The sequence below is a fragment of the Schistocerca americana genome, chromosome 9 (genome assembly GCF_021461395.2).
Source record: "Schistocerca americana isolate TAMUIC-IGC-003095 chromosome 9, iqSchAmer2.1, whole genome shotgun sequence".
Taxonomy (NCBI): Eukaryota; Metazoa; Arthropoda; class Insecta; order Orthoptera; family Acrididae; genus Schistocerca; species Schistocerca americana.
In genome coordinates, this window is record NC_060127.1 from 17,755,321 (window position 1) to 17,781,367 (window position 26,047).

Below are 26,047 nucleotides of genomic sequence, written 5' to 3' on the forward strand. Positions count from 1 at the left end.
TAGACTACTAGATGAAATAAAATGTCTGACGGACAGCAGTAATAGTTTCAAAAATAAATTTAAATCATATCTCCTTGACAAATCCTTCTGTAGCATAGATGAATTCCTGAATAGGAATAAATAAATTTATGGGTATAATATATGTATTTTGTGCCATTTAAGGTAATGGGGTAGATAAAAATTTTAAGCTTAAAAAAACCTTGATTCATGTGTGCATTTCTTATGCACTTGACACGTTCCACATCATAACGGGTGCCGTGAGATTCATCAGTGGAACACGTAAATAACTAACTAGTCGTGTGTTGCGTGACACAGCTACGTCGATGAAGTACCTGGACGTAACGTTGCACAGCGATTACGAAAGAAGGTAGATCTTAAGACCGGTAGAAGGCAAGACAAATGATCGACTTTGGTTTACCGCAAGAATTCCAGGAAACTTAGCTCGTTTGTAAAGCAGACAGCATATGTAGCATTAGCACGACCCATTCTCCAATAATGCTCGAGTGTTTGGGATCCACACCAGTTTGGGTTAAAGGAAGACGTCGAAGCGATTCAGAGGCGTTTTGCTACGTTTGTTACTGTTAGATTCGATCAACACGCCAGATTCTTCGTGAACTAAAACTGGAATTCTTTTCGCGAAAGGTTGTTGAGAAAACTTCAGACATCCGGAATTTGCAGCTGACTGCAGAACGATTCTACCGCTGATCAAGTGCAATCCAAAAGTTTCCGTTCGAAGGCCATACAGTCCAGAATCGGTGTGCCAATCAGGTAAACTCACCGTGAGCACTGAAGCAGTAATCCCACTGCTGCGCAGGTAGAGAGTACCAGTTTGGTAAAACTTCTTGTCCTGCTGCGTGAAGGAGTCCGAAACTGCCTGCTGCACACACCCTCGTGCGACAGGAACCGGCGACCCTTCAAGGCCCTTTATAAGGGACCGGAGGCGAGATAATCGCTTGGGAAGAGATCAAGACTATAGTACGCGCGTTTGAGCGCCTCCATCTTGGTGTGGCGTAAATTTTGTCATATGCGGGTGTGCCTTATGATGTACTCTGCGCACCATTCGACAATGGTGGTTTCTCTTATAGACGTGCTGCCCATGCATATTCTTCATTCACGGATGGATGTCTACCGGTGTTTGTCCTTAGGCAGCCAGGAAAAAAATAACAACACGTTGACAGGAGACAATCAATGCCTTCTCTGCGCGATAGTAATGGAAACGATATTGACGACACTGCTGCTAAAGCAGAGTTACTAAACACCTTCCAACACTTCTACGCCAAAGAAGACCAAGTAAATATTCCAGAATTATAATCAAGAGCAGCTGCCACAATGAGTAACTTAGAAGTAGAGATCCTCGGAGTAGCGAAGCAGCGTGAATCAATAAAATCAAGTCTTCCCTTCTAGACTGTATACTAGTTAGGTTCCTTTCGCAGTATGCTCATGCAATAGCTGCATACTTCAGAACCATATACAACCTCTCGCTAGATGAAAGATCTGTACCCGAAGACTGAATAGTTGCGCAGGTCACACCAATATTCAAGAAAGCTAGTAGGAGTAATCCATTAATTTACAGGCCCGTATCATTAACGTCGATATGCAACAGGATTTTGGAACATATATGGTGCTCGAACATTATGAATTTCCTCGAAGAGAACGCTCTATTGACACACAGTCAACACGAACTTAGGAAACATCGTTCTTGTGAAATAGAACTAGTACTGTAGCCACACGAAGTGTTGAGTGCTGTTGACAAGGGATTTCAAATTGATTCCGTATTTCCAGATTTCCAGAAGCCTTTTGATACTGTACAACCCGAGAGGCTTGTAGTGAAATTGCGTGCTTATGGAATATCGTCTCAGTTATGTGACTGGATCTGAGATTTCCTGTCAGAGAGGCCACGGTTCGTAGTAATTGACGAAAAGTCATTCAGTAAAACAGAAGTGATTTCAGGCGTTCCCCAAGGTAGTGTTATAGGTCCTCTACTGTTCCTTATATATGTAAACCATTTAGGAGACAATCTGAGCAGCCGTCTTAGGTTCTTTGCAGATGCCGCTGTCGTTTATCGACTAATAAAGTCATCAGAATATCAAAACCAATTGCAAAACGACTTAGAAAAGATATCTGCATGGTGCGAAAATTGACAACTGATCCTAAAGAATGAAACGAGTGAGGTCATCTACATGAGTGCTAAAAGGAATCCGTTAAACTTCGATTACACGACAAATCAGTCTAATCTTAAGGCAGTAAATTCAACTAAATAGCTAGGAACTGCAATTACGAACAATTTAAATTGCAAAGAACATATAGAAAATGTTGTGGGAAACCAAACTAAAAGACTGCGTTTTATTCGCAGAGCACTTAGAAAATGTACCAGACCTACTAAAGAGACTGCCTACACCGCATTTGTCCATCCTCTCACGATGTACTGCTGCACGGTGTGGGATCCTTACCGGATAGGATTGAAGAAAGTTCAAAAGAGCCAGCACGTTTTGTATTATCGCGAAATAGGTGAGAGAGCGTCACTGAAAAGATACAGGATTTGGGGTGGACACCATTAAAATAAAGGCGTTCTTCGTTCAGGCGGAATCTTCTTACGAAATTTCAATCACAAACTTTCTCCTCCGAGTCCGAAAATATTTTGTTGACGCCCGCCTATATAGGGAGAAACGATCACCACAATAAAATAAGGGAAACCAGAACTCGCACGGAAAGATATACGAGTAAGTGTTCCTTCTTCCCTCGCGCTGTTAGAGATTGGAAAAAAATAGAGAATTATTGTGAAGGTGGTTCGATGAACGCTCTGCCAGACATGTGCGATTTGCAGAGTAGATGTAGATGTAGGTGCAAATGAAGAGAAAACAAGAGAAATTAGGGTTCGTACGGAAATATGTACGAGGGTAGTCTTCTTTTTGAAGCTAGGAAAATGTTTGTTTCATACACAACACACCTTACTTCTCGACTAATCGCGTTTTAGGGATATATGCTTGGTCCATCGATATTGAGCAAGCAGCAAGGAAACAAAAGAAAAATTCGGAGTGGGTATTAAAATCCATGGAGAAGAAATAAAAACTTTGAAGTTCACCAATGACATTGTAATTCTGTCAGAGACAGCAAAGGACTTGGAAGAGCAGTTGAAAGGGATGGACAGAGTCTTGAAAGGAGGATATAAGATGTACATCAACAAAAGCAAAACTAGGATAATGGAATGTAGTCGAATTAAGTCGGGTGATGCTGAGGGAATTAGATTAGGAAATGAGACACTTAAAGTAGTAAATGAGTTTTGCTATTTGGGAGCAAAATAGCTGATGATGGTGGAAGTAGAGAGGATATAAAATGTAGACTCGCTATGGCAAGGAAAGCGTTTCTCAAGAAGAGAAATTTCTTAACATCGAGTATAGATTTAAGTGTCAGGAAGTCGTTTCTGAAAGTATTTGTATGGAGTGTAGCCATGTACAGAAGTGAAATATGGACGATAAATAGTTTGAACAAGAAGAGAATAGAAGCTTTCGAAATGTGGTGCTACAGAAGAATGCTGAAGATTAGATGGGTAGATCACATAACTAATGAGGAGGTATTGAATAGAATTGGGGAGAAGAGGAGTTTGTGGCACAACTTGACAAGAAGAAGGGACCGGTTGGTAGGACATGTTCTGAGGCATCAAGGGATCACAAATTTAGCATTGGAGGGCAGTGTGGAGGGTAAAAATCGTAGAGAGAGACCAAGAGATGAATATACTAAGCAGATTCAGAAGGATGTAGGTTGCAGTAAGTACTGGGAGATGAAGAAGCTTGTACAGGGTAGAGTAGCATGGAGAGCTGCATCAAATCAGTCTCAGGGCTGAAGACCACAACAACAGCAACCATCGATCCTCCAGTATTTCCATCCTATCGAAAAAACAGGTTCTGTCAAATTCTGAAAAATATTCGTTGACTGTGCCTGTCACTTCCTCATTTTATGAAACTTTCTTCTCAGCAAGCCAAAGTTTCGAGTTAGGAAACACAAGGAAGTCACTTGGGGTAAGTCTGATGAATGTTGCGGATGAGGAACCAATTCAACCCCAATTCATGCACTTTGGCCTTTGTTATCACTGATGTGCGGAGTGGTGCATTATCCTCGTGCCAACCTTGGCCTTCCTTCACCCACCGCAATGCGACCCAACGGTCTAACAATGAAGCACAAAAGGGTCAAGTCATGGTTCTGCCTTTTTCCAAGTAATACATGAGGATTATTCCTTGGAATCCCAAAAAACAGTGGCCATCACCTAACTAGCTGACAAAATGGTCATTGGCTTCTTCGGAGCATTCTCATCAGCCTTTGTTCCTTGTTCTGACTGCCGTTTTGACCCTGGGGTGTAGGTATTGGATTCAGGTTTCCGTCGCAATAGTCACAAATCTGACACAAAAAGCCTTGCGGATTGCGATTAAACATCACCAGACACTGTGCTGAAATGCTGTGCCTGATGCAGTTTTGGTGACTTTGAGGAATCGGGGCAACCACCTCCCACACAGCTTCTTCAAAGCCATTTCTCCGTGCAGTTGAGGAGGCTCCAATCTCAGAAATCTCACGAATTTTCATTCGGAGGTCTTGCATTCCATATCCTGGATTTTATTAATGTTTTCCTTTGTGGTGACGTGTATTGGATGGCTGGAGCGCGCTTCGTCTTCAGTGCTTGTCTAGTCACCTTTATATCCACTAATACAAAAGTAAATGGTCTGGTGCGGAGTCCGCGAGAACTTCTTCCAGTTCTGGTTTGATTTGTGCAGCTGTCTAACATTCCAAATGAGAATGGTTAATAACAGCACAAAACTTGGTTTTATACATTTTCAGTCATAGTCGACGCACTGATCGGTTCAGACAGTTGCCAACTGTACACTGTTGACATTCTTTATATGATCCTTGGAATACTCAAGCTTACCAGCCATGAAGGCGCGACAGATATGTTCCATTTACCAGACTTATCAAACCACCTTCGTAGAGAGTTGTTCTTCACTCCGTTCCATTTGTGAGTGGAACAGGAAAGACTAGGAGTGTTGTTGTTGTTGTTGTGGTCTTCAGTCCTGAGACTGGTTTGATGCAGCTCTCCATGCTACTCTATCCTGTGCAAGCTTCTTCATCTCCCAGTACCTACTGCAACCTACATCCTTCTGAATCTGCTCGGTGTATTCATCTCTTGGTCTCCCTCTACGATTTTTACCCTCCCCGCTGCCCTCCAACGCTAAATTTGTGATCCCCTGATGCCTCAGAACATGTCCTACCAACCGGTCACTTCTTCTTGTCAAGTTGTGTCACAAACTCCTCCCCAATTCTATTCAATACCTCCTCATTAGTTATGTGATCTACCCATCTAATCTTCAGCATTCTTCTGTAGCACCACATTTCGAAAGCTTCCATTGTCTTCTTGTCCAAACTGTTTATCGTCCATGTTTCACTTCCATACATGGCTACACTCCATACAAATACTTTCAGAAACGACTTCCTGACACTTAAATGTATACTCGATGTTAAGAAATTTCTCTTCTTGAGAAACGCTTTCCTTGTTTTTATTTCTTCTCCATGGATTTTAATACCTACTCCGAATTTTTCTTTTGTTTCCTTTACTTCTTGCTCAATATACAGATTGAATAGCATCGGGGAGAGGCTACAACCTTGTCTCACTCCCTTCCCAAGCACTGCTTCCCTTTCATGTTTCTCGACTCTTATAACTGCCATCTGGTTTCTGTACAAATTGTAAATAGCCTTTCGCTCCCTGTATTTTACCCCCACCACCTTCAGAATTTGAAAGAGAGTGTTCCAGTCAACATTGTCAAAAGCTTTCTCTTACAAATGCTAGAAACGTAGGTTTGCCTTTCCTTAATCTTTTTTCTAAGATAAGTCGTAGGGTCAGTATTGCCTCACGTGTTCCAACATTTCTAAGGAATCCAAACTGATCTTCCCAAAGGTCGGCTTCTACCAGTTTTTCCATTCGTCTGTAAAGAATTCGTGTTAGTATTTTGCAGCTGTGACTTATTAAAGTGATAGTTCGGTAATTTTCACATCTGTCAACACCTGCTTTCTTTGGGATTGGAGTTGTTATATTCTTCTTGAAGTCTGACTGAATTTCGCCTGTCTCATACATCTTGCTCACCAGATGGTTGACTTTTGTCAGGACTGGCTCTCCCAAGGCTGTCAGTAGTTCTAATGGAATGTTGTCTACTCCGGGGGCCTTGTTTCGACTCAGGTCTTTCAGTGCTCTGTCAAACTCTTCAAGCAGTATCATATCTCCCATTTCATCTTCATTTACATCCTCTACCATTTCCATAATATTGTCCTCAAGAACATAGCCCCTGTGTAGACCCCCTATATATTCCTTCCACCTTTCTGCTTTCCCTTCTTTGCTTAGAACTGGGTTTCCGTCTGAGCTCTTGATATTCATGCAAGTGGTTCTCTTTTCTCCAAAGGTCTCTTTAATTTTCCTGTAGGCAGTATGTATCTTGCCCCTAGTGAGATAAGCCTCTACATCCTTACATTTGTACTCTAGCCATCCCTGCTTAGCCATTTTGGACTTCCTCTCGATCTCATTTTTGAGACGTTTGTATTCCTTTTTGCCTGCTTCATTTACTGCATTTTTATATTTTCTCCTTTCATCAATTAAATTCAATATTTCTTCTGTGGTATAACACTATTATTCAATCAGTCATCAAATTTATAAAGAATATTTGCTTTTTAAATGTGTTGTAACATATCTGTGATATGCAAAGACTATACAGAAAGCGTGATACGTGTGATATTAGAGTGCTTTGCTAATTTATGTTTGTAACTTACGTAAAGAAATATATGTAAGATATAATTTACTCAATAATGTTTTGTTATGGGTTAATGAAGTGAAAATGTTCGTGTATGTTAATTTTATATATTTGTGCAAGTTGTCATTTGCAGAAAACGGTACACGCCTAGGGACAATGTGTAGGGTATGTGTAATGTACAAGATGGAGTGCTTTTGTAGTGTGTGGAAGTTACTGTGGGAAGCCTAAAAAACGGCTTGGGTTTTTGGCTCGCTACCTGCAGAGCTAGCGGGAACGAGAAGACACAGTCTGTGGGCAACACTAGGACGCAGCATCTGATGCCTCGCCTGGATATTGTTGCACAGTAGCCTCGCATGACGACTGCTGATTTATTACAGTTTTGGTACAAGCTGTTGGGCTATGTTATGGACGTTTAGATGAACTAATTATTAATACTTCAAGAAACTTGTACGCCGTACCATGGGTAATGTAACCGCCATTGCTATCAGCCAAACGCAACGACTACAGCCAACAGGTTACGAACTGTGTGATTAGAACTGTAGTAGCGTGAACCATTAATTCAAAATTACCTTTTTTTGAATTATTATTTTGTTAAACATAAAATTTGGTTCAACCTGTTATTTTACTTCTAGTCATTCACCTATAGGTGTTGGATTATTCCGAGTAAACCTGTTACGAAAACATTTGAAGTGCTTTTACACTATCGACAAGCACTAATTTTCATCTTCAATAAATGTGTGGACTGAAATTTTGCTTAAGTGCTGAGGCAGACGTTTTCAGACAAATTTAACGATTTTAAAATTCTTACTCCGTTTGTGGCAATAAGCAAAGGGAAAGGGTGCAATTAAGTTTTGAGTGAAGTGCTTTCAGTTATAAATTAAATTCAGTAAAGTACAAAGAGTTGTAAAAAGAAAATTGCTTATGTGGCTGAGTAACAGTGAAGTCAGATTGCATAAAAACACTGAATGACAATATAGTGTGACTGCACCCTACCTCTGGATTTTGAAGATCATTTCTTAAGAGAAAGGTGTAAATAAAGTGTGTTAATAAATTTAAATGTGTGTATTATGCTGTTTGAATATTTAAGTATTTAATTTTTTGTTGGTTATACAAAATGCAAACACAGAATTCCCCCCTGGCAATTTTTTTTTACATAGTGATCATCAAAAATTCATGGCATTTCTAGATCAAAACTATATATGTATTGTGGTGTCATCGCCAGACACCACACTTGCTAGGTGGTAGCCTTTAAATGGGGCGCGATCCGCTAGTATACGTCGGACTCGCGTGCCGCCACTGTCAGTGATTGCAGACCGAGCGCCGCCACACGGCAGGTCTAGTCTAGAGAGACTCCCTAGCACTCGCCCCAGTTGTACAGCTACTTTGCTAGCGATGGTTCATTGTCTACATACGAGACGACAGTTTAGCATAGCCTTCAGCTACGTCATTTGCTACGACCTAGCAAGGCGCCATATTCAGTTACTATGTCTTCTGCACCGATAATATTGTGACTCATGTACCGTCAAGAGCGACGTTCATCATTAATGGATTAAAGTTTATGAAACTAATTACGTCCGCTTTCTGAATTCTAATTCCTTGTCATGTTCCAGATCTCACGTCAGTATAGTTCTTCCCTCCTCACGCCAGTCTGCGTGAGCTAAAACGCGTGCATTTCGGCCTCCTCCAGTAACACGGTGTTGGCTCTTCGGCCAACACAACATGTATATGGGTGTGGTAGCTAAAAGGTTCCTGTGTCTTTCTCAGAACCATATCCTGAAAAGTTATATTTATTTGTGAAACCAATGTGGGGAGCAGCAGGAAAATAGGCCAAATTTACTTTTGCTTTTCTGAAACTTAATCATTTCTTTGCCTAGACAGGCTGACGACCGTTAATCCATTAGACAAACCAGTTAATGAACTTGGTGCAGTAAGATCCTAGATTCAGTATTATTCCATTTCACTGCATTTCTTTCTAACAGCTAGAAGTTTTAGGAAAAGGAACTAATAGCCTGCTTACCATATACGTTAGTCATACATCACGGTCAGTTCCTGTAAAAGTGCTAACAGGTGTATACCATAAGCACAATTCCCGTATAGTTGTGTTATACGTGGCTTTTCCCGTATCAGGACTATTTGTTCTGTGGATGTGTAATATTATAGTGGTACAAGGTAGCCGCCACCATGCACCCTATGGTGGCTTCCGGAGTATCTATGTAGTTGTGTCTGTAGACTAGTGTGGAGCGCTTGCATCAAACCAGTCTTCGGAACGACGACCGCCTGCCGAGTGCTATCAGCCAGCTGTGACGTCACTGGTGCCTGTGGTCCCCCCGTGCACAGGTGTTCCCCGAGTCTGCACTGGGTGAGGAGAGCCGCGAGGACGCACTGGCACGGCTGTTCCCCAGGGTGACCAAGTGCTCCTTCCGCCAGTACGGGCCTTCCGGGGACGTGCAGATGCTGGACGGGCTGTGCGTGCTGCCCATCAATGTATTCAACGAGAAGGTCTACGTGGTGCTCTGGTTCTGGTACTGGGTGCTGGCCTGTATTGCAGCCGTCAACCTGTTCTACCGGGCCATCCTCGTAAGTAACAACATCTGTATCACATCTCCTTCCTCGCTTCATGACCTAGGCAATATGCCTGTACTGACTTCACATTCACAGTTATTCTCGTCTTTTTCTAGGTCTCCCAGGATCTCTTCTTCCTTATGGCTCATAAAGTCTTATCTTTTTTGACAATCTATCCTCATTCATTCTATTTATATGATCTCTTCATTTTCTTCCGTAATCGTCCACTCTTCGCTCAATATTATAAAAATTAAGTTACATATTCTATCTAACCTTCAGCATGCTTGAACCTACGTTGAAAATATAATTTCTCCTGTTTGCGTCGCACTCAAGTCCTGTGTATGCACCCAAGTCTCTCTCCCATGCATTCAAACCAGTGTTACGTTCACTTTGTATATTTTCATTCTGGTGTCAGTCCTTGCTATTAAACGTTCTATTTGTAGGACCACTAGTTTTTCCCTGCAACATCACTTGCATATATATTGAACACACCTCCTCCACCTCTCCCTCCTTCTGTCTATTCACTTCATCCTCCCATCTCTATATCTCTATCTCCTTCACCTCTCTCGCTCTGTCTCTTCAGCTCCTCATCCCTTCTTCATCTTTTCCACCCCACTTTCTAACTATATCTTCACCCATCTCCCTCTGGCCATATCCTTTTTCTCTTTCCATCTCCATCTCCTCCTCTTCTTTTTACACCTGTCCAACACCCCTCTATGCTTCCCACCTGCCCCATGCATTTCTCCTCCTCCCCTCTCTCTTTCCATTTCCTCCTCCCCTTGCTGTCTCCGTCCCCTCCTCTACCAATCTCGTCCCCAGCCATACTCATTCACACGTGTAGCCCCTGCAGAACAGTTCAAAAAAACGGGATGACATTACTCCACAACTCATCTGTCATGCAGGGCAGCCTACATGTCGTTGACCAGATAACTGTTCGTCATTACAGACATGCAGGCTGCCCTGCAACGCAGGTTGAGTTGGCAGGCCAATACTGTTCCCTCATAACATGCCTGTTGTGCAGGGCAGCGTATATGCCAGGAACTGGAAAAACGCGTTTCTACCAGTATCTCTGCTCGTACATGAGCTGTGATGTTATAAAACCCACAAATGCTGTTTCTGGCTGCTCGGGACTGCTGTTTCTCTGCTAAATTTGGTTGAAATCGATCCAGGGGTTTGAGAGGAGATCCCAGACATACATGCATACACTCTATTCTACACACACACACACACACACACACACACACACACACATATATATATATATATATATATATATATATATATATATATATATATATATATATACCCTAACTGTAAACAGTGGTAAGAGACAGTTGATGACAAACAGACTTATTGCTTGTAAAACGTGGTTTGTATTATGCTTTATTGATTTTAGTTTACAGATCCATGGTAAACTAAGAAATGGGAGCTCTGTCTGTAGTTTCAGATTCTCACTAATAGGAACTTTGTCACCATGTGTGGTTGTTAAAAGTGGTAGGTGCCAGAAACGATGCTGCCAGTTGTAGTAACGTGTGTAATGTTCTTCCAAGGAAAATGATTCCCTTGGGTGATTTGTAGAAATCCAGGCATAATGTGGCTAACTACGTCTCAAATAAAGATCCTTAATAAGTTCCTGCACACAAATTCGCTTCAAAGGTGGTTGCTAATCAGATAAATGCGAATAATTATTTAAGCAAGCAAACAGTGTTACGTCCCTTACCATGTTTTACGTGAATTTACTGAAATTGTGATGGCATCATTAACATAGTTTACGTGCTACAGTAAGACTAAAATAAAATTACTTTTATATTGTGCAGAATCATTGATGAATTTCTGAGGTTTTTGCACTTTATTGTTCGCAAAAATTGGTAACACAAACCCTACGTATCATAAACTGATACAATTCGGACCTTTTAAATTTGTATTTTTGAGAGGTTTCACAGTAACGTTTCACCAACTCACTCAAAAAGTAAACAGCAGTAAATCAATGCTAAGTTTGCAAGTATACACTGTTAAGCATCCATTGACGTAGTTTTAAGAATACAATTGTGGTTAAAACTTAAGATTTTAAAAATATGTCATTACTCTAGAAGTATTCGAAAACAGTGACTTATCTGAATAAATAAATCACAATGAATGTACTTGAAATACATTTATGAGATTTCTCAAAACAATTAACTTATCCCTTACCTTTTTTTATAGTTGAAGTGTTCATATCTTTATTTTTATTGAAATTTATGTCTGCTCGTAGATAGCAGAAATGAGAGATTTAGTGTCCTGTTGTTATTATCATTGGCCGGCCGAAGTGGCCGTGCGGTTAAAGGCGCTGCAGTCTGGAGCCGCAAGACCGCTACGGTCGCAGGTTCGAATCCTGCCTCGGGCATGGATGTTTGTGATGTCCTTAGGTTAGTTAGGTTTAACTAGTTCTAAGTTCTAGGGGACTAATGACCTCAGCAGTTGAGTCCCATAGTGCTCAGAGCCATTTGAACCATTTTTGTTATTATCATTGAACGGACTGGATATTTACCGTGAAATTCCATTAACCTAGTTTTATGTAGCGAAATTTCTAAGTCAGATTCTTTGGCAATTAGTTCAGATTCCTACACAGATATTTCAGGATCATATTCTGATTTTCTATAACTGTAAGGTCACTTGTCAACAGTAAAACGTTTATTGCTGTACCAAGATACAATTTTATCATTCGTTAGTGATATGACCAATGTGTATGTTAAATAGTGTGTTTGAAATGCTACGCCCTTGACCTTGATCGAAATTTTCAAAATGATAAAGAGCAGCATTATTCTCTGTTTATGTTCTAGCTTCATTAGAGCAGATCCAGATTTCGCTACGAACTAGCCATTACCAATTCAGTATTACGGAGTTGTTATACATGCCCTAGTACGTCAACACCTGTTGTTCATGCTCTTCTCCTAGTATTCACAAACATTTACATGTTGTTATTGTTTTCAGCATCATGAAGGGGTTGTATCAACTGAATTAGATGTGTTTCAAAACACAGACAATGAGAAAATTTTCTGTGAATACGCTCTATGTCTTGAACTAGCACTCAGGAGCAACCAGTGGACATTAATAACCGGTGTCTCAAAGCTGCTGGTGCCATCGTAGAATGCTCTGATCTCTACGAGGTGCAGTGCCGTACGCCGACGAATGTCGCACTGATCAATGGGAGCCGTATAGCATCTGTTGAAACGGAGAACGGAAAACGACTTTTATTGGTGTGTTGTCGGCATATCAACTGGACGCACGTTGCGTGATGAACGAGCGAGCGATCAACACCTTCAACTGGCGCCATGATAAACTTTTAGTGAAGTCTAGTTAGAAAAATTTCCTTTACGTAGTAGGTACAGTCTAGTGGAGTAGCATGAACCTTTGTGAGAAATACGCTGTGTGTCATCTAGTTGAGAACGGGTGCTCTGCTGGGAGTTCGCCGTCTTTATCAGACGTTTCCTAAGACTCAGACTTACCCTGTACATTCAGAATGGATAGTGAATGGCCGCTAAATCATTGCAAAATGGATATCCAAAGAAACTGGTAAACTTGCCTAATACTGTGTACGGCTTCCGCGAGCACTCATGGGTGCTGCGACACGACGTGGCATGGACTCGACTAATGTATGAAGTAGTGCTGGAAGGAATTGACACAATGAATTCTGCAGAGCTGTCCATAAATCCATAAGAGTATTAGGGGGGTGGAGATCTCTTCTGAACAGCACGTTGCAAAGTATCCCATATATGCTCAATAATGTTCATGTGTGAGGAGTTTGGTGGCCAGCGGAAGTGTTTAAACTCAGGAGAGAGCCACTCTGTAGCAATTCTGTACGTGTGGGGTGACGCATTGTCTTGCAGGAATTGCCCAAATTCCTCGGGATGCACAATGGACATGATGCAGGTGATCAGGCATGATGCTCACGTACGTCTCACCTGTCAGAGTCGTATCTATACTTATCAAGGGTCCCATATCACTCCAACTGCACGTGCCCCACACCATTACAGAGCCTCCACCAGCTTGAACAGTCCCCTGCTGACATGCACCGTCCATGGTTTCTTGATGTTGTCTCCATACCAGGACACGTCCAGCCGCTCGATACAACTTGAAATGAGACTCGTCCGACCAGGCAACATGTTTCCAATCATCAAGAGTCCAACTACAGCAATTTGCGGAACGGTTGTAGTTCTGTCACGTTGAACAAATCTCTTCGGTCGTCGTTGGTCCCGTTCTTGCAGTATCTTTTTCCGGCCGCAGCGATGTCGAAGATTTGATGTTTTACCGGATTCCTGATGCTACCTCGGAGATGCTGTGTCCATCGCTTGTGTGCCGACTATAACTCCACGTCGAAACTCACTTAAATCTTGATAACCTGCATTGTAGCAGCAGTAACCGATCTAGCAACTGCGCCAGACACCTGTTGTCTTATACAGGGTGTTACAAAAAGGTATGGCCAAACTTTCAGGAAACATTCCTCACACACAAATAAAGAAAAGATGTTATGTGGACATGTGTCCGGAAACGCTTAATTTCCATGTTAGAGCTCATTTTAGTTTCGTCAATATGTACTGTACTTCCTCGATTCACCGCCAGTTGTCCCTATTGAAGGAAGGTAATGTTGACTTCGGTGCTTGTGTTGACATGCGACTCTTTGCTCTATAGTACTAGCATCAAGCACATCAGTACGTAGCATCAACAGGTTAGTGTTTATCACGAACGTGGTTTTGCAGTCAGTGCAATGTTTACAAATGCGCAGTTGGCAGATGCCCATTTGATGCATGGATTAGCACGGGGCAATAGCCGTGGCGCGGTACGTTTGTATCGAGACAGATTTCCAGAACGAAGGTGTCCCGACAGGAAGACGTTCGAAGCAATTGATCGGTGTCTTAGAGAGCACGGAACATTCCAGCCTATGACACGCGACTGGTGAAGACCTAGAACGACGAGGACACCTGCAATGGACGAGGCAATTCTTCGTGCAGTTGACGATAACCCTAATGTCAGCGTCAGAGAAGTTCCTGCTGTACAAGGTAAGGTTGACCACGTCACTGTATGGAGAGTGCTACGGGAGAACCAGTTGTTTCCGTACAATGTACAGCGTGTGCAGGCACTATCAGCAGCTGATTGGCCTCCACGGGTACACTTCTGCGAATGGTTCATCCAACAATGTGTCAATCCTCATTTCAGTGCAAATGTTCTGTTTCCGGATGAGGCTTCATTCCAAAGTGATCAAATTGTAAATTTTCAGAATCAACATGTGTGGACTGACGAGAATCCGCACGCAATTGTGCAATCACGTCATCAACACAGATTTTCTGTGAACGTTTGGGCAGGCATTGTTGGTGATGTCTCGATTGGGCCCCATGTTCTTCCACCTACGCTGAATGGAGCACGTTATCATGATTTCATACGGGATACTCTACCTGTGCTGCTAGAACATGTGCCTTTACAAGTACGGCACAACATGTGGTTCATGCACGATGCAGCTCCTGCACATTTCAGTCGAAGTGTTCGTACGCTTCTCAACAATAGATTCGGTGACCGATGGATTGGTTGAGGCGGACCAATTCCATGGCCTCCACGCTCTCCTGACCTCAACTGTCTTGACTTTCATTTATGGGGGCATTTGAAAGCTCTTGTCTAGGCAACCCCGGTACCAAATGTAGAGACTCTTCGTGCTCGTATTGTGAACGGCTCTGATATAATACACCATTCTCCAGGGCTGCATCAGCGCATCAGGGATTCCATGCGACGGAGGGTGGATGCACGTATCCTCGCTAACGGAGGACATTTTGAACATTTCCTGTAACAAAGTGTTTGAAGTCACTCTGGTACGTTCTGATGCTGTGTGTTTCCATTCCATGATTAATGTGATTTGAAGAGAAGCAATAAAATGAGCTCTAACATGGAAAGTAAGCGTTTCCGGACACATGTCCACATAACATCTTTTCTTTCTTTGAGTGTGAGGAATGTTTCCTGAAAGTTTGGCCGTACCTTTTTGTAACACCCTGTATAGGCGATGCCGGCCGCAGCGCCTATTCTGCCTGTTTGGATATTTCTGTATTTGAATACACATGCCTATACCGGTTCCTTTGGCGCTTCAGTGTAATACAAGAATTAGAGAAATCGTCAATGGTGAGAGGTGTGGAACGTGTCACAATAAACATCAGGCGGATATTAAGTGGCGTAACATCTTCAGATTCCTACAAGGCCGTGTTCCACGACGACTCATTTTGATTAATCGTTGATTTCCAATATCATTCGACTCGGCTTTAATCGTGCATCTTCTCTCCTCTACAGCTACATAGAACCAGTATTTATACTTCAACTCAGGGATGCGCGCGGCAAACAGTCACGTATCAACCTGTATTTTATTGCAGATATAACTAGATTTCAGATACAGAACAGCCAGCATCGGTGCGTTTTGTAGCGAGTCACGTAGAGCAAGCAAGATGTGTATGACTTGCTACAAAATCACTGATGATGGGCTGTTTTTTTTTTTTTTGGTCATCAGTCTACTGACTGGTTTGATGCGGCCCGCCACGAATTCATTTCCTGTGCTAACCTCTTCATCTCAGAGTAGCACTTGCAACCTACGTCCTCAATTATTTGCTTGAGGTATTCCAATCTCTATCTTCCTCTACAGTTTTTGCCCTCTACAGTTCCCTCTAGTACCATGGAAGTCATTCCCTCATGTCTTAGCAGATGTCCTATCATCCTGTCCCTTCTCCTTATCAGTGTTTTCCACATATCCCTTTCCTCTCCGATTCTGCGTAGAACCTCCTAATTCCTTACCTTATCAGTCCACCTAATTTTCAACATTCGTCTATAGCACCACATCTCAAATGCTTCGATTCTCTTCTGTTCCGGTTTTCTCACAGTCCATGTTTCACTACCATACAATGCTGTACTCCAGACGTACATCCTCAGAAATTTCTTCCTCAAGTTAACGCCGGTATTTGATATTAGTAGACTTCTCTTGGCCAGAAATGCCTTTTTTGCCATAGCGAGTCTGCTTTTGATGTCCTCCTTGCTCCGTCCGTCATTGGTTATTTTACTGCCTAGGTAGCAGAATTCCTTAAATTCATTGACTTCGTGACCATCAATCCTGATGTTAAGTTTCTGGCTGTTCTCATTTCTACTACTTCTCATTACCTTCGTCTTTCTCCGATTTACTCTCAAACCATACTGTGTACTCATTAGACTGTTCATTCCGTTCAGCAGATCATTTAATTCTTCTTCACTTTCACTCAGGATAGCAATGTCATCAGCGAATCGTATCGTTGATATCCTTTCACCTTTTATTTTAATTCCACTCCTGAACCTTTCTTTTATTTCCATCATTGCTTCCTCGATGTACAGATTGAAGAGTAGGGGTGAAAGGCTACAGCCTTGTCTTACACCCTTCTTAATACGAGCACTTCGTTCTTGATCGTCCACTCTTACTATTCCCTCTTGGTTGTTGTACATATTGTATATGACCCGTCTCTCCCTATAGCTTACCCCTACTTTTTTCAGAATCTCGAACAGCTTGCACCATTTTATATTGTCGAACGCTTTTTCCAGGTCGACAAATCCTATGAAAGTGTCTTGATTTTTCTTTAGCCTTGCTTCCATTATTAGCCGTAACGTCAGAATTGCCTCTCTCGTCCCTTTACATTTCCTAAAGCCAAACTGATCGTCACCTTGCGCATTCTCAATTTTCTTTTCCATTCTGATGGGCTGTACTGTAGCTGAAATCTAGTTAGATTTGAAATAAAATACAAATTGATACGTGACTGTTTGCTGTGCTCATCCCTGATTATAATCATTTCAGTCGCAGAGGACAACGAATCCTAAAGCGGTCTAACCGGATTTGCGGTTCTCCTGCATTTGAGTGTGAGTTTGGATCAGAAGTTGATACAAATCACATCTTGTTTGCGTGTCCCAAATTTGACTATCAAATCTCAGAATTTTTGAAGTGAGTAATAAATATCGAGCTGATAAGGCAACCGAACATCGTTCAAAAACTGAAAACGCGGAGAATAAGCTTGGCAGGCGCCAATGCTAGGAGGCCAGACACCTCTCGGGCAAAAGCCGTTCGTATGGGAAAACTTGAGGCTACCCGTGCAATCGGAAGACCCAGAAAGCGATGGTAGTACGTGACAACTGGATCCAAAGTGCACAGTATTGCCATCTATGGAGGAGCATTGTAAGGTCGGCACATCATCTACAGGATCCTCGATCGCCGATTTGATGATGATGATGATGATGATGACGATGATGATGATAATTAATGAATATCGGATACAACTTCCCTCAGTAAGCTTATCCACTTTGTATACTGAGGACATTCGCACTTATAGAGTGTTTGTTAATTTGTTTAAGGGTATACGAAAAATTCTGCAGTGTTTACTAACAGCCAGATCTTCACTGGACTTGCATTCGGGAAGACGACGGTTCAATCCCGCATCCGGCCATCCTGATTTAGGTTTTCCGTGATTTCCCTAAATCGCTCCAGGCAAATGCCGGGATGGTTCCTTTAAAAGGGCACGGCCGAATTCCTTCCCCATCCTTCCGTAATCCAATGAGACCAGTGACCTCGCAGTTTGGTCTCTTCCCCCAAACAACACAACCCAACCCAGAGCTTCAGTTTAAGAAATAGTGTTAAGTGATAACACGAAAATATCTAATTTACTTATATCGCTTTTTGTTAGAAATTTACTGTGCAAAATGATGCGACAACTTGAGCTTTTAATTCTACAGGGTGAAAAGTATTTAAGCCGACAAACTCTGGGAGGTTGTAGGGGACATCAGAACAAATATTTTTCTCTAATGTCATCTTTTCCTGTGAGGATTATTTAAACCAGTGGAGGCCGTATTACGCTCTTCAGTTGTTAGAGACCGTATTACGGTCTTCACTTGTTAGAGGGCGTATTACGCTCTTCAGTTGTAGGCAACTGCTGTCCACCAGTGTAGTAGTGCACTATCTCTGTTTACTAATGCAGCGATACACCTGGAGTGAGTACACTGATATGGTTGGTGCGTACTACGTAGCGCACCACAACGGACGAGCTGCACAGCGGGTTCATCAACAGCAATATCCTAATCGCCGTATCCCGCATCATACGACCTTTGCTGCTGTGTACCGACGTCTGCGTGAGACCGGGTCATATAGCAGATTACCTGGACAGGGACGCCGACGCACGGTAAGAACGCCGCAATTTGAGGAAGCTGTCTTGCAGCATGTGGAGCGGGATCCTTCAATCAGCACTCGTGCAACTGCACGTAACATGGGGATGAATCAGACGAATGTAAGAACAGTCCTTCGAGAGCAATTGTTACGTCCATTTCACTTACAGCGTGTCCACAACTTGGAACCAGTTGATTATCCACCCAGAGCACAGTTTTCGCAGCGGTACCTGGAACAGTCTGAAATGCATCCTACATTTCCATCCTCTGTGTTGTTTACCGATGAAGCAACGTTCGGGCCTGATGGAGTCTTCAACATGCACAATTCGCATGTTTGGAGTGAGGATAACCCACGTGCCACAGTTTCTAGCGCTCATCAAGTGCGGTTCTTCGTTAATGTGCGGGTCGGTGTTGTTGGGGACTGTTTAATTGGGCCGTATCTGCTACGTAGGCCATTAAATGGCAGGCACTGTTGCAATTTTCTCGCCAGTGCATTGCCAGAATTGCTGGAAGACGTCGCGCTCCCTACAAGACAACGCATGTGGTTCCAACATGACGGGGCGCCGGCACATTTCAGTCGTCGTGTGCGTCGATTGCTGGATCGACGGTTCCCAGAAACGTGGATTGGCGAAGGTGGTCCTGTACCGTGGCCTGCTCGATCCCCAGATATGACCCCTCTGGACTTTTTTGTGTGGGGAGAGATGCGCAACCTTGTTTACGCAACTTCTGTTGCATCAGAAGAGGATCTGGTTGCCCGGATAGTAGCAGTAGCAGGAACAATTCAGGATACTCCTGGGGTTTTTGCCCGTGTGAGACAGAACATGATCCGACGGTGTAACCTTTGTTTACGTGTCAATGGAGGCATTTTTGAAAATCAACTGTAAATGAAATTGGTTTGTGTTAATGTGTTGTCTCTTGGTCATAAAGAAACGGAAAGTGTTTGTTGGCTTAATTAATTTGCCGCCAGAGAATTCTTCCTCTAGCGGTTTAAATACTCCTCATAGGAAAAAATGACATAAGCGAAAAATATTTGTTTTGATGTCCCTTACAACCTCCCAGAGGTTGTCGGTTTAAATACTTTTCACCCTGTATAAATACGACTTTATGTGTTTTCTTTGTACAATTGAGTATACAGTGTGAGCTTTTTTTTTTTTTTACGTGGCTGAGCAGAGTACAAACTCTAGAGGGAAAATCGAAACAAAAAAAACAACTGGATTTTTTTCTTTAATGCCATCAGGTATGGATGTTCTAGAGTAAGGAAGAACATAATTTTATTGTCTGTTGAGCAGGTGGTGTCCCCATCAGTTCGCGAGTGGCGCCTCAGAGCTGGCTTCTTGTGCAACACAGACGACGCCAAGTACTTCGCCAGACGGTCGTCGTTCAGCCAGTTCATGCTGGCCGTGACGCTGGGCAGGCAGCTAGGAGGCCGCGAGGAGTTCAGAGACCTGCTGGCAGAGGTGGTCAGGGACATGAAGCAGCAAGTGGAGGAGGCGGTGCAGGCCAAGATGGGGGGCGCGCGATACAGCGTGGGGCTCCCCGTCCGAGGATCCTACCGGGTCAACTGCAACGGCACCAAGAAAGCCCACCACGCTGACCAGACTTCCACTGGTGGTTCTGAGCCCCCGGCTACTTGCGAGAAGCAACTGTACAGTAAAGAGCCTTCTCCTGTTGGGACTTCAGAGCTTCAGGGCTTCAGAGACAGGCTGTTATCCAGTCACACTCGCGAATTCCCTATTCAGTCAGCCTACAAAGTCAGTTGCGACAGTGGCAAGCCAGCTGACCATTTGGGACAGTCCTCCAATGGCGGTTCTGAGCCCCCCGCTACTGCCAGGAAGAAGCTGTCCAGTAAAGAACCTGCTCCTGGTGCGACTTTAGAGCCACCTAACGACAGGCGTTTCTGCACTTACACCACGGAATATCCTGATCGATCGGCCTACCTGGTCAGCTGTGACGGTACCAAACCAGCTGACCACACAGGTCAATCAGTCGGTGGAAGTTCCGACCCCCCAGCTGACGGCTCGCAGCAGCAACAAGGTGCCGACCCTGGTCCTGTTGGCAAGTGCTCGAGCATGGCTTCTGACCATTCCAGTAACAAGTTGTCTACCAGTCGCAGTCTGGCACAATGTTCTGCAAGAGGAGCTAGGTCGACCAGTACGGAATGGCCCTTGTCAGGGGGGCGCATGTTCGCAGATGATCCAAAACGGCGCCAGACATGGGAGGTGCCTCGTGACAATGACAATGATGGCGCCCTCTGCCCCAGTTCGGATCTCTCACGTATGGTAAGTCTACGTTCAGACACATATTTTTCGTTTTTGTCTGGGACAGTGGAGTACCTTAATACGTCTTTATCAGACTAACATTTCCCATTTATTTTCATGGAAACTGTAGCAGATAAAGAAAGCTCAATGACACAATTACATAGAACATTATATCAGGTAAATACTGTAATTTTTCCACATTATTTATGCACTTTTGCCCACGATGAACAAGAGGCTGCATATCGCGCTCTTAGCAACCTGAACCTGCTGAGGCTAGCCACCATCTTACAGGTTTGCTTCTGAGTGGAAATGTTGGCCACATGGTCTCTCTTTCTTAGGCTCAGTGGTATGGAAATCTGAAATTGCTAAATCAGGACTGTATGGCTGATGTCGTAGGACAGTATAGCCAGATTTAACAATGCACTCCACGGTAGCAAAACTATTGTGGGGCCTGGCAAGCGGAAATTTGTCTTCTTTTCTAGGTCGACTGTAGAAATTCGGGTTTTATGCCTAGTCAGTATCGTCTTGAAGCGTTCTGAACTGACAGCTGCTTTACCTCACGCTACCTATCCCAGAAGGCTGGACACATCTATACACCTGCTTATGGCTGTGTCTTGAACTTCCTCTTTGTTGAAATATTTGCATGCTGTCATTTCACAGACTGTCTTTTGGATTCCACGTGACCCATCTCACATACAAATAGCGAGTAACCGAGGTCGCGTAACATATTGTCTAAGGCAATACAATTCCGTTCTGGATGCAATTCCTTGATCTAAATCTGCCGATCATCGCGGATGAGATGACTGAGACGCTATTCATGAAGAGAGATTGTAGCTGAGCAAGGTCGACTTGGGTATAAAGTCCCTCGATCGTAATCCACCGATCATCAGAGATGACTTGATCGAGATGCTGTTCATGACGAGGGATGAGAACTGATCTGTCTCAGGCATTCAATGTCAACATAAAAAATGGGAAATATTAATTTTTGGAATGACCCTCATAGATCCAATCACGTGGCTCCAACCAGTGTTTTCGAGAGTCCTCTCATGGCTGACGAGTGAATGCTAGAACTGAAAATTACTGTCCAGATGATCACATATTGTTCAAGCAAGTTGACCTAATTTAACAAAAGTGTTTCAGTATGTGGACTATACTAGGAAGCGTTACTTGTTGGAATGACCCTCATACATCCATAGTCTTGGTTACAACCAATATTTTCGAGAGATTTCCTTTGTCTATCAGGCAAATGCTAGAACTGAAACTTATCTTCCAAAATTTCACGATCGTGCATTTGTGAGTGTAATGATCACATCTTGTCCAAATAAACTGAGTTCACAAATGTACTGCTTCTACGGTCGCAGGTTCGAATCCTGCCTCGGGCATGGATGTGTGTGACGTCCTTAGGTTAGTTAGGTTTAGGTAGTTCTATGTCTAGGGGACTGATGACCTCAGATGTTAAGCCCCATAGTGCTTAGAGCCATTTGAACCATTTTTTCACAAATGTATTTAATTGTATTGCCTTTGCTGTCCTTTCACTGTATCATAGCATAGTGGAATTTGCGAAAAAGTGCACACAAGAAACATAAAGCTGTCTGCAGCGTCATTTAGCAGGGAAGAGGTCTGAATCTGACTGAAGTGCTGTAAAATGATGATAGTGCCACGCGCTTCTGTCCATTGCTTTTGTTTTAATTATCCGTGATGGAGGCATCATATTAAAGAGGAAAACAAAAGTACAAATTATGTGAATAGCATAGGTGCTCTTATAGGGATCAACAGAAGTGACAAATAAATATGTATACAAAACAGAATACATTAGTTAAGCCAAATGTTAAGCTAGTTTAACGACATTAGTTACATTATGAGTTGCTGAGATGATGTCCTCTAGGGCAGGAATACATGCGCTGGTTGTCTAGACCACACGACAATTGCACATGTTGTAATATCATGGGTATCCCCATTTTAGATTTGCTTTGGATGGTATTTTCTCGTCTGCAGTCTGCTGACGGACTGCCAGATTCCCTATTCTCGAGATGTCCTGGGACTACTTTTTGTGATGTTTCCATACAGTGGTGGTCTTATGATGTTGTCAACTTCTCGGTTTCAGGCTGAGTTTGATATCGGTAGTCCTTGGTTGCCGGGAGGGAGATATTTATTGATTTCAGTCGTTGCTTAGGTGAGTGAATGCTATACGGTGATCGTTATCCGTTCATTCTCTCTTTGTTGGCAGTTGCGTCCTTTAGAAGTCTCAGTAAATTGATTACAGCCAGTTGATAGATATTTCCTGTGCCAGTAGGTTTCGGACAACCAGTGACGAGTTTCGTACAGCATCTAAACCCGTTACCGTCTCTTTGTCCAAATATTAGTTTTGAAAATTATGATGCTAATAGCAAATCTCACTTCCTTGGCAGGGAACTGGCATGACTCAATGTTCCCCAACTGCTTAAAGATCTGAAGCAAAGATCTCGACGGTTGTAACTTGAATTTCAATTTGAATGTGAATATTGTAAGTAATTATGTTATCCTCTTTGATGATGTCTATTATATCGTATTCTAAGTCTCGGTACAGTGCCTTGCACTGTGTATTATTCATGCTTTGCGTAAAAGGGTGTTGGACTCATTTTATAAGATATATTATTTTCAATGTAAATTCGCACTAGTTTTCTTTCACAATATCAAATGATATAATTCAAGCAAATGTTCACAGAAAGAACACAACACTTGCAATGCTCAGTACTTACCCAAAAATTCCTCTGAAGATAGGCTGACGGTTTCCAGATAACAGTGTCAACATCAATGACTTCTAGTGTATTCATATCAGACAACAAATTTATTTTTTTAAATAAATTCAGTATTCATGTTTAAATTATGTCCTTTATTTAAGTGCACATAACCATTTTGTTTATGACATTCAGCCTACAATAAATGTGAAATTGCAAACTGAGCTTTACTGGGTTGCACCGCGAATTTGTGGAACTTACTGAGTTGTTCATTAAATGAAGGAAATGAGCGATTGAGCATTTCCATTACAAGTGCTACATCAACTTTCTCAGATGGGTCAGATATGTAGCACACAGGAAAGAGTCTTTCACTCGTGGAACAGTAAACAGCCACTGCTGCTGTTCTTTGGCACGCCAGTTTGGACATTTAATGATGCACATCAGAAGCATCCTACGGAGTGCTGCTATCAAAGTACTGCACCACGATGAGAAGTTGCTCACCATACAGCTGCTCGGTGTCTGTCGACCCACTCCCTGGTTTCTGAAGCGGCGTGGACAGTCGTTTAACAGGCGAAATTGAAAATTTGTGGTGACTTCCTATAGGACAAAACTGCTGAGGTCATCGGTCCATAGGCTTGCACACTACTTAATCTAAGTTACGCTAAGGAAAACACACCCACCCACGCCCGAGGGAAGACTCGAACCTCCGAGAGGGGTAGCCGCTCGAACCGTGACAAGGCGCCTCAAACCACGCGGCTACCCAAACATAGTAAGACTGTCAATGACATCTCTCGTAAGAATGCCCATGATTTCCTCTGGATTTCCTTCAGACCTGTCTTATGCTAGTAATGAGGCCAGAAATATACGTCAGGAATAGAACTGCATATGTATTGATGGCCACAAAATGTTGTTGTTGTTGTTGTCTTCAGTCCTGAGACTGGTTTGATGCAGCTCTCCACGCTACTCTATCCTGTGCAAGCTTCTTCATCTCCCAGTACTTACTGCAGCCTACATCCTTCTGAATCTACTTCGTGTATTCATCTCTTGGTCTCCCTCTACGATTTTTACCCTCCACGCTGCCCTCCAATGCTAAATATGTGATCCCCTGATGCCTCAGAACATGTCCTACCAACCGATCCCTTCTTCTAGTCAAGTTGTGCCACAAGCTCCTCTTCTCCTCAATTCTATTCAATATCTCCTCATTAGTTATGTTATCTACCCTTCTAATCTTCAGCATTCTTCTGTAGCACCACAGTTCGAAAGCTTCTATTCTCTTCTTGTCTAAACTATTTATCGTCCACGTTTCACTTCCATACATGGCTACACTCCATACAAATACTTTCAGAAACGACTTCCTGACATTTAAATCTATACTCGATGTTAACAAATTTCTCTTCTTCAGAAACGCTTTCCTTGCCATGCCAGTCTACATTTTATATCCTCTCTACTTCGACCATCATCAGTTTTTTGTTCCCGAAATAGCAAAACTCCTTTACTACTTTAAGTGTCTCATTTCCTAATCTAATTCCTTCAGCATCACCCGACTTAATTCGTCTACATTCCATTATCCTCGTTTTGCTTTTGTTGATGTTCATCTTTATATCCTCCTTTCAAGACACTGTCCATTCCGTTCAACTGCTCTTCCAAGTCCCTTGCTGTCTCTGACAGAATTACAATGTCATCGGCGAACCTCAACGTTTTTATTTCTTCTCCATGGACTTTAATACCTACTCCGAATTTTTCTTTTGTTTCCGTTACTGCTTGCTAAATATACAGATTGAATAATATCGGGGACAGGCTACAACCCTGTCTCACTCCCTTCCCAACCGCTGCTTCCCTATCATGCCCCTCGACTCTTATAACTGCCATCTGGTTTCTGTACAAATTGTAAATAGCCTTTCGCTCCCTGTATTTTACCCCTGCCAGCTTTAGAATTTGAAAGAGAGTATTCCAGTCAACATTGTCAAAAGCTTTCTCTTAGTCTACAAATGCTAGAAATGTAGGTTTGCCTTTCCTTAATCTATTTTCTTAGATAAGTGGCTACAAGATAGATTTTTCCAAATAGTTTACAAAAAAGGAAGTTCTTGTCGTCATGATTTCGTGATGCATTCCTGAATGAATGTTAATTTTGCAACGGAGAGTGCGCTGATTTGAAACTTTCCGAGAGATCAAAACTGCATACCGGACGAGGACCGAAAACTGGGATGTCTGCATTTCGTGGGCAAATGCTCTCCCGGCTGATCTGTGGAAGCACGGCTCGTGACGTGACCTCACAAATTTACTTTCACCTGCACCTTTTCTCGTGTGAGGGCGGGTCGTATGTCATGCTTGGATAGCTTAGTCGGCAGAGCACTAGCCCACGAAACCCAAAAGTCCCCGACTCGAGTTCAAATCCAGAACACAGTGCTGATCTCCCAGGAAGCATGTGATGCATATTGCATATCAGCTGTCTTTGTTAAAGGACGCCTAAATACTTGCAGATGTCTGTATTATTACTATTTACTATTATTATTAGTGATGTTAATTTTCCATCTCTACAGTTCACTAGTTT

The 26,047-nt window shown here is 42.8% G+C and overlaps 1 protein-coding gene across 1 annotated transcript in view; it reads left to right on the forward strand.

The window, feature by feature from the left end:
- Nucleotides 1-26,047, forward strand: part of LOC124551211 — a 76,122-nt gene that overhangs the window by 35,723 nt on the left and 14,352 nt on the right. Inside the window, exons 3-4 of the mRNA XM_047126201.1 lie at nucleotides 9,120-9,359; nucleotides 19,811-20,800. Coding sequence (XP_046982157.1) covers nucleotides 9,120-9,359; nucleotides 19,811-20,800 — 1,230 coding nt within the window. The remainder of the gene's footprint in view (nucleotides 1-9,119; nucleotides 9,360-19,810; nucleotides 20,801-26,047) is intronic.